We start from the raw sequence: 9,000 nt of genomic DNA, 5'->3' as shown, positions 1-9,000 counted from the left end.
CAGGGGGGGGCTTGACGGGAGGCAGAGGGGCCCCAAGAGGCCCGCGGCCCCCGCCAGCCTGTCCGAGCCGGTCACCTGACGCTTGACCCACAGGCCAAGTCCAGCCTGCTTCGTACGAAAAGTTTCGTCAGAACACAGCTACGCCCGTTCAGGACACGCTGTCCATAGCTGCTTTCTCGCTGGAACAGTGGCGCTGAGCGGCTGAGACGGACCAAGTGTCTGGCCAAGCAGACAATACGGACGATCAGACCCTACACACAAAGTCTGCTGAGCCCAGACTGGCAGCATTTGGTGCCGAGACGAAGACCAGGCTGCCCCCTGCCCCCCGCAGGACAGGCCCCAGCACTTGCCTGACCCCCAAGGCCCAGAGTGCAGACCCCCCAAAGAGCCGGACGCTTGGACAGAGGGCGACCTTAGCGCTCAGGGACGACAGCCCAATGACCACCGAGGCGGTGAAGGTCTTCTCTGAGTCCCCCAGCGCCAGGCAAAGCTCCATTGTACGGCAGGCGCCCTTTCACTTGGTACAGAATATCCTAACACAGCATTTCCTTCTAGATGCTTCTCTAACCCGACAAAGATTTCAGGAATATAACTGGAGCTATAAGCTCCAGGCCCACACTAAGTGTTTTAGTTTGAACTATTAATTTGCTAAAGCGCTTTTTACAAGTCCTTTCTTTCTGCTCAGTAGCCATGGAAACTGGCGTAATTCACAGTGTAAGACTTGGGGCTGTCAGGAAGCGAAACCTCTGAAAGCGCAGGGAGCACGCGTGCTCTGGCCACCTGTGCGGACACCTGTGTCCCTCGAGCGCTACGTCTGGACAGAACACTACGATTTTCTATGAGAGAAATTCAGGCCCCTGAATGCCTGCTCCAATTCCCGAGTTTGCCTGATGGAAAATGGAGCTAGAGAAAACGAAGCCTGATAGACAGTGACCACGGGCCCCACCAGCCCAGCCCTCCAGCCGAAACATCGGTCAGGGCCCCACCAGCCCAGCCCTCCAGCCGAAACATCGGTCAGGGCCCCACCAGCCCACCCCTCCACCCGTAACATCGGTCAGTGCCTCAAGTTCGACATTCCTGCCGGGGCGAATCTATAAACACTTCCTTTGCTGAGAAAGAGCTGCAAATCCCCCACTAAGCTTGTTACCTCAATCATGGGGCTAGAAGGCTGACATTAGCTAGGCCTAAGCCATGGTTAAAGGTCTCCAGAAGAAATGAAGACTCCTGTAACTAAGGAAACCTCCAGACTGCACTGCACAGGGAGCAATTACCCTTGCGGGCTCCCCACGATCAAAGCCAGTGCGGCCTGACTCCATCCATGAAAGAGCTGAACCCGAGGGCGTTGAAGCCAGCCTCACACAAAACTGTCATCATGGTAATGACAGGGGCCCGGAATGCCCAAGCTGAAAACGATCTTCTTCTTACGAAAGCCATTAGCTGGTCTCGGGATATAAAGCTCTTAGGAAATACACTGCATGAAATTCACCGGAATGTTAAACAATCATCTCATTTGAGTGAACAACTTTATTTTCACTCTTTATAGCGGTAGGAATCGCCTCTTATAACAAACATTTTCTACTCCCCACCAACTATGACTATTCTGAAATGAAATTCTTAAGAGGTAAAACTCAGCTAAAATCACAAAAAATCAATAGTAAAACACGGAGAAGAGACAAAGGGAAATCACTGAAAATGAAGTGTGTGTTTCAATGTGCAAATCTGGGGCCAAGAACACCAGGAGGCGTCATGAGGCAGCCAGAGGTGGACCCCAGGAAGTGTCCTGAAGGCCCACAGCGGCGGAGATGGGGGTGTGCGGGGCGGGGGCTGCCGAACGACAATGTCCTCGCACAAGAGGCGATGCGGCTGGGGACGCGGTCAACCCACGTGCAAGAGGCTTCTCCTCAACCGACGTGGCGGACTTTTAGAAGCTCCCTCTGCCGAAAAATGTGAGCTCACACACAGAGTCAAGTCTGGCTTTGAACTCAGATGACAGGGAGGCTTTCACCCCTGACTGTGCAGGGCGGCGGGCAGAAGCCCAGGGGCAGGACAGTTGTGTTCAGGGGCACAGGGAGGCCTGGCTTCCTCGGCCCCGCCCATGGACGCAGGCACAGCATCTCGCCCACAGCGACCCCTACAGGACAACCTGCCCTAGAAGCTCTCGCACGTCTGTACGTCACATGCTTTCTGTAGCAGAGCACACGCCTGATCGCAGAAAACAAGCTGCAGCAGCGTTTCACACCTCTAACAGCGAGGTGCAAGGTCACAGGTCGTGACGAAACTGGAGGCCGTGAAGGCGGCCAGAGGCAGGAGGGAGAGACCCGGGTAAGTGGAAAGCTCGGAGGCTAAGTGTCCTCCCCTCAGCAACTGATGAACCTCTGCATCCCTGGACCTCTGAGTGGGGGCCACACAGACGCCCTGAAGGTCAGTTTACTCCATCTGACAGATTCCTGCCTGAGGCAGCATCCACTGACGTGACGGGGCCGCGGCCCCCAGACTGCAGGGTCTGAGAGGAATACACGTGCACTTTACTGAGCTCTGCTCGGCAACAGCGTGACCTAAAACTGATGGAGTCCTTAAAAGGAAAATGCCAAAAGAAACTTCTCAGGCTGGCTTCTCCAGCTTGGCTGGAGGCAGGCACAGACGTGACCCATATATAGACAACCCAGCAGCCGCGGGATCCTAAGAACTACGGGTGCAGAGCAGAAGCGCGTGGGGGGCGAGGCGGTCCCAGCGAGCGTGGCGGCAAGGCTGGAGAAGCCCCGCGGGCGGCCTGGACAGAGGCGCTGGCCGCCTCCCCCAGCGCCCCGCCCGCGGTCCCCTGCCCACACAGCCCTGCCCGTTCCATCTGTCCCGGGAGCACTGTATCAGATTTCTCAGGGTTCGCAAGCCCTCTCATTCTGGGGACAAGCTAACTACCTTTTCCCTTTCTTCCCCTTCTTTTCCAGCTAAAGACAAAGAAGCTGAGGGAGGAAGATCTATATTTTACTATCTTTTCACTCAATTAAAAGGGAGAGTGGCTTGCTTAAAAAAATATGATGGTGGTTTTCCAGTGAATGTGAAAAATACTACTTGACTACAGAAATAAGCTGTCCCGTCCGGAGCTTACCTACCGGGTCTCTAAACTTAGACGGTTGTTCTGTCTCAACAGCTCAGCTCGTCTGGGACATACTTTACCTTATTAGGCAATCGGGCCCCGGAGAGAAGGGAAAGCAAAACAGGCCTCGGCTTTTACCTAAAAGGAGAACAGCAAAGACATTACCCAGCGGGGGTGCAAACAGAACCCGCTGGGCGCCTGCCAGCAGATGAAGGGGCTTCAGCAGGCTGGGTAACAAGGCAGAGTCCTGCCTGACGGAGGGGACAGCGCCCAGCAGAGCGCCAGGAGTAAGGCTGAGGAAACTCGAGCAAACAGGAGGGGAGGCTGCCACCTACTCCAAGCGAGTGGGGGTGGTGTGTGCGTCTGTGTGAGTGTGTGCGCGTGTGCAGACAAGCGGGAAGGCGGGCGGGCACAGGAGCGGGAGGGCGGCCGGCAGAGCCTGGGGGCTGCTGAGCACACGGCACACACAGGCGCCCCGAGCTCGCCTTCCTCCCGGCTCTGCCTGGCTCTCCGGCACCTTGGCATTCCCTTTAAGCTTTACTTCTCAAAACCCATCAGGTCCACTCTCAGAGCACAGGCACATGCTGGAGCCGGGGCTACTTCTCTGACTCCAAAAAGTCCATCCTTTATGGATAACTTAACAGCCAACCTCAAAATCAGAGTGTCTTCAGGTCAGTGAGAGTATTCCAAGATTCAGAAAATAGTCTGAATGGCCATGACTCATCTCTAGCTATTTCAGTGTACTAAGTGTTTTTCATTTCATGACTCTAAGAGGTCGACACTATCATCAACCCCGTTTACAGACAAGGAAATGCAAGCGTCTCCTGCAGAGCAGCTGGGCTGCCGGGCCAGGCCTGCGCTCCTCTCGCCGTGACACTGCGTCAGACACGCGACGGGTGCATACTCAGTTGCAGGGTCCACACACAGCTGTGCGCACTTCCCCTGGGACTTCCTGTGAGCTCTAAGGGAGGCGCTCAGGGACCCCCGGAGCTCCAGGGGCTTGGACTCGGTGCTTTCACTGCTGGGACGCATCCAATCCCTGGCCAGGGCACCAAGGTCCTGCAAGCCGTGCAGTGTGGCCAATAAATAAGGAAAACAAGAAGTTTTAAAGCTCCCTTTGGTTCTAAAATCCCAAGCCTATGACTGTTGTTTTAGACTGACCAAAGCTCCAACTCACAAACCTATAAGGACCACCGCATAGCACGCGGGGTATGGCCAACATTCCATAACAACCGTGAGATTGTTAGAAGAGAGGAACTGTGTTGAGGAGCTGGCTGTCTGCAGGCGGTCTCAGACGCTGGCTCAGCTCTGCTTCCCTCTGCCTGGCCCGACTTTGCTGAGTGCTACTACGTCTTTGAGTGTTCTCTGTTTTCCTTAAGGAGGGGCTTTCTTTGGAAAACGTATTTCTGGGAGCTCTTCTGTATGGAACTCTGATTTAGCCTGCGGATGGCTAGAATGGCACTTGTTCAGTTACTAAGTCGTGTCCACCTCTGTGTGACCCCAAGGACTGCAGCACGCCAGGCTTCCTTGTCCATGACATTCCCAGCCATCAAAGACCTAGAGATGAGGCCGGAGACAGGCCGCGTCTCCTTCCCAGAAGCCATCAGGGGAGCTCCAGGAGCCAGCTCTCCACAACCAGAGGGCCTTCCCATGGGGACGCCCCCACACCAGCTGAGAGCTGGGGACAGGGGCCCTGACCCTGACCCTGAGCACGGCCTGCCCACGGCGGGCACCTCAGAGAGCTTGTTCCATGAGTGGAGTGGCTCCAGAAGACAAGGGACAGGAGGGGAGACGCGTGCAGTGGCTTCAGGTACAAGAGACACTCCCGCAGCCAAGTGGCTCCCAGAGCAAGTTTCATTTTCTGTTACAGCTTAGTTCAAAGCCTAGCTTTGCTGGAAAAACCTCAGTTTGGGTCTCTCTCTGATTCAGTTTGAAAGTCTTAGACCTAATCGCTTACACCTTCTGGAGCACTGGACCAACGTGCCCCTGGACGAGCTCACCAGCTGTCTCCAGCAGGGATCTCAGCGCCCTCTGACCAGCACTTCCTCAGCACGTCTCCTGGGCAGGCCTCGCCAGGAGGAGGCATCATCAGACCAATGGTCCACTCTGGATGGGACACTACGCTGCCGTTCGAAGGTCAAGTGTCATGATTTGTTCAGATGATGGCACATGATTTGCCAGAAAGCAACAGGGATGTAGGGGGAAAGCACCTTCCTAAGTGGAAGACGGGAATACCGCATCCTGGTGGACAGACACACGCCCAGGTTGGGGCAGCAGGGGAGCGCTCCCCTGGACATGGATCAGACTCTCACGCGGCCTTCGAGCCACCCTTCAAGGGAACCTTCCTTCCCGCGAGGAGGCACAATGCCACCAGCAACTCAACTCAAACACGGAACCTGCTCAGTAAAAAGACGATGATGGAGGAGTGAGAGGTGCACCTCCCAAGGGGTAGGAGGCCGGAAGGACGGCTGCATGACGCGTGGAGTACGGCCAACGTTCTGCAAGAGCTGTAAACGGGCATAATCTCCAAGACTGTGGATCGCTACTCTGCACAGCTGAAGCTCACACATACTGTGCGTTAATATACTTTAACAAGAAAACCAGCTAGGAACGTCTAGACTCACCCTCCATCTTCTGAGGGAAGGTAGAGGGGGTCGAGACTGAGGTAATAACGAATTATACACTTGATGAAGCCTCCAGAAAAACCCGAAGACCGTTGGGTCTGGAGAGCCTCTGGGTTGGTGTGAGAGATGCGTGCCAGGCATTGGCAGACCCACCTCCACGGGGCAAAGCTTCTGAGCCTGGAAGCCCTCCACACCCCACTGCTAAGCCTCTTCATCAGGCTTCATCTGTGTCCCTAAATAGGGAAGGGGAACCACAGGGGACGTGAGGTCGGCCCCAGCACAGTCACAGAGGCTCCTGAAGTGGGCCGGGGGCCGCCTGGAGAGCGCTCGCTCCCCGGGTGCTCTGCTGGCCCAGGCCTCAGAGCTCCCCCTGTGAGGCAAGGCCCCTCACTCAGGCTTTCTCTAACTTCCTCCCAGCTCCAAGGTGCCCACGTCTGGGAGGCGGGCAGCTTCCCTGCACGGACGTGGATTCCCTGCCACGTCACCTGCCTCCCGCCCGGCCTCCTCAGGCATGGCTCTTGCTCACCACGGCTCCGAGACACGTGTGCCCTCTAGTGATGAATTCAACCACACGTTGGAACCAGCCTGGGGATTGGGAAATAAGAACAGGGAGACCAAACGGCGTAAACAGAACAAAGGCAGGCCGAAGGCTCAAGTGAGAAAAGGTGCAGAGCCTGCAGGGCCCTGAGCACACAGCCCGCCCCGGGGCCAGGGGGCAGCCGCCTCCCTCGCGTCAAACCCAGACTCGGTTCGGCCTCACTCCCAAGATGAAGACAGGCGAGGACTTCTGGGAGGGCACCCGCCTCCCACGGACAGCCGTGCAGACCTGCTCCCAGCACGGCGCCAAGGGGCTGCTGAGACGCAACCACTGCACCACCTGTGGTCTCAGCACCTCGTGGCTTTTCCAGGGGGCCGGGGTTTGCCTCGATGGGTGCACCACGTGGGGCCTGGACGCATTCCTGTGTCACCCCACGGAAGCGCACGGGGCCTCTCCTCTCACCGAGAACTGAGAGCACCCAGGGCCGTTCCAGTCGTAAATCGTACCCGGACACGCATGTCAGCGCCACTTCTCTAGCTGAGCTACACGACAGGAAACAGACGCCCACGACATCAACACAGATTAGGGTTAGGCAACAAAGGTTTTCTAACCAGGCTCTAGTCTCTGAGAGGAGAGACATCCACACACATTTGGGATCATTCTAGCTCCCACCTGACCGGGGATGGACTCCCAGGGTCCATGGGGACCGGGCCTGCTGCCCCGGGGGCCAGTAGGGACCCCGGCATCACACCTGCCCAGTTGCACAGGCAGCCGGGGAAGAGCTCACCAGGGCCAGGCTGGCATCGGGGCATGGGCTCACCGCACACCCTGCCCTCCTAAGCCCACACTCGGCATCCCTGCCTGGTGCCCCGGCACCAAGGAGCTCAGAAACGTGGAGACTGCGGCCTCCCCGTAGGGATCCGGCCTAAGCCTCCCCGCTGGGCTCCTGTGTGGAGCTGCCCGCCTCGACTCCCCTCCACACGCGGTGGCCATGTCCAAGCTCTGCAGTCACACTCGGGCTCTCCCATTAGGTGTCAGTCACAGCTTACTCTGTCTCCCAAAGCCCTGGCAACCCCCAGGAATGAGGTTGCGGTCACGGGCACACACCTTGCCCCGGGGGCCTCCTCGGGCATCTGTGCCCACACCGCCCCCCCAGCCCTCCCCTGTGAGCCAGCTGCAGCCCTGCCCCCCACGAGGGGGCTGCACCCTTCTCAGTGGTCCCGATGGCACCGCCTCTATAGGCCACTCCTGACCGTTCTGGGTCTCGACCCCAATCCAGGCAGGTCAACGACAGCAGAGCATTCCTACTTCCTCTCTAAAAATGAACTAGCTATTGACTTTCAGGATGAGTTGTTGTATATGTTCTGATAACATACTGTCACATAACTTAGGGTAGAAAAAAGGCCATCTATTTAGTAATTTCCAAGAGAAACGCACATATTCTCTCAATTCATTTGGTCAAAGCCAGACCAATCCCTTCCTCCTGGAGAAACAGCAGGAGGATGTCCCCGTGGTGCAGTGGGCAGGACTCGGTGCGTCACTTGGTGGCCGGGTTCCAGCCCTAGTCAGGCAGAGAAGACCCCCCAACCCTAACCCCGGGAGCCACGCAGCACGGCCAAGAAAACAAACAAAAAGCCCAAAGGGAGAAAAAGGAAAGACGCGGGGTGCTGCTCAGGAGCACGGAGCCGCCGCTCGCAAGCCACCCCCAGGCAGGCGAGGGCGCCAGGCGTGCAGGCCTGGGAGCTGCTCAGGCCAGAGCGAAACCTCCTCTCAAGAGGCAAGTGTAAGTGACTTCCGACGGTCTCCACCCCGCCCTCTGCTTCTCTGCAGCGTGCAGAGGATGCCGATGCGCGAGAAACAGCATCACTGCACTCTTCTTCCCAAGATTTCAAAGGACTTTACACGCTCCAACAGCACAAGGGAGAGGAGACAGAGGCGGAAATTGAGTTAAGAGCCTGGCCGGAGGCGCAGGAAACCTCGAGCAGGAACACGGCCCGGCGCACCACCTAAGGAGACGGGACGCGGGCGAGCAGGCGGCACGGCCCAGGGCAGCGTCCCCCGACCCCAGACCCAAGCCTGCATGCAGCCTGCTCCTCTGTTAGGTGGGCAGACGCAGGCAGGGCGGCCCCACGGGGCAGCCTCACCGCAGGTCACTTACCCACGCTTTCTTCACCTCTTCTGGGACTTCCGTTTCATCTTCCTGGAAAGGCAGGCGGAAGAAAAACAAGCGGTCACAGTCACAGACAGAGCTGGCAGCGCCAGTCAGCCCTGTCAGCACGCGCCTGGGCAGGGAGGGCTGGCGGCCAGGGGGCATCGCTGCGGCCTCAGCAGCGCCTCGGAGCGCCTCCTGCAGCCCGAGCGGATGCCCGGCGGGAAGAGAACTGAGCTCCCATGGCGACCGGACGCTCACACCCACTGCTTCTAACAGCGACCACCACCGCCTCTCTTCCAGCCTCATCGAAGCGGCCATCTAGTTCCCAACGCGTCACGCTCACCGGGACCTGACCCCAGCCGCTCGGTCCGTAAACGTCAGGCGCAGGCCTGAGCCAACAGGCAGAGGCCAGCGGGGCGCGGACGCACGGAGCCCTGTCCTCGCTCGGAGCCAAAGTCACCCGCTCCTTCTTCTCCTTCGGAAGGGTAACCCTGAGTCAGACGACACTCTGAGAGCCCTGGGTCCTCAGCCAGCCCGGCGTGCACGGATGCCGCAGTGCTAACTCCCTGCGCACCCTCGGAGCCCCGGGGGC

The 9,000-nt window shown here is 58.0% G+C and overlaps 1 protein-coding gene across 1 annotated transcript in view; it reads right to left on the bottom strand.

Moving 5' to 3' along the window:
• Positions 1–9,000, bottom strand: part of PPP1R12B (protein phosphatase 1, regulatory subunit 12B) — a 119,716-nt gene that overhangs the window by 43,095 nt on the left and 67,621 nt on the right. The window contains exon 18 of the mRNA XM_010831121.1: positions 8,415–8,466. Coding sequence (XP_010829423.1) covers positions 8,415–8,466 — 52 coding nt within the window. The remainder of the gene's footprint in view (positions 1–8,414; positions 8,467–9,000) is intronic.

The sequence above is a fragment of the Bison bison genome, unplaced genomic scaffold, assembly GCF_000754665.1.
Source record: "Bison bison bison isolate TAMUID 2011002044 unplaced genomic scaffold, Bison_UMD1.0 scf7180017864524, whole genome shotgun sequence".
Classification (NCBI taxonomy): domain Eukaryota; kingdom Metazoa; phylum Chordata; class Mammalia; order Artiodactyla; family Bovidae; genus Bison; species Bison bison.
Note: the sequence above shows the minus strand (reverse complement) of the source record. Positions and strands in the feature narration are given on the sequence as shown.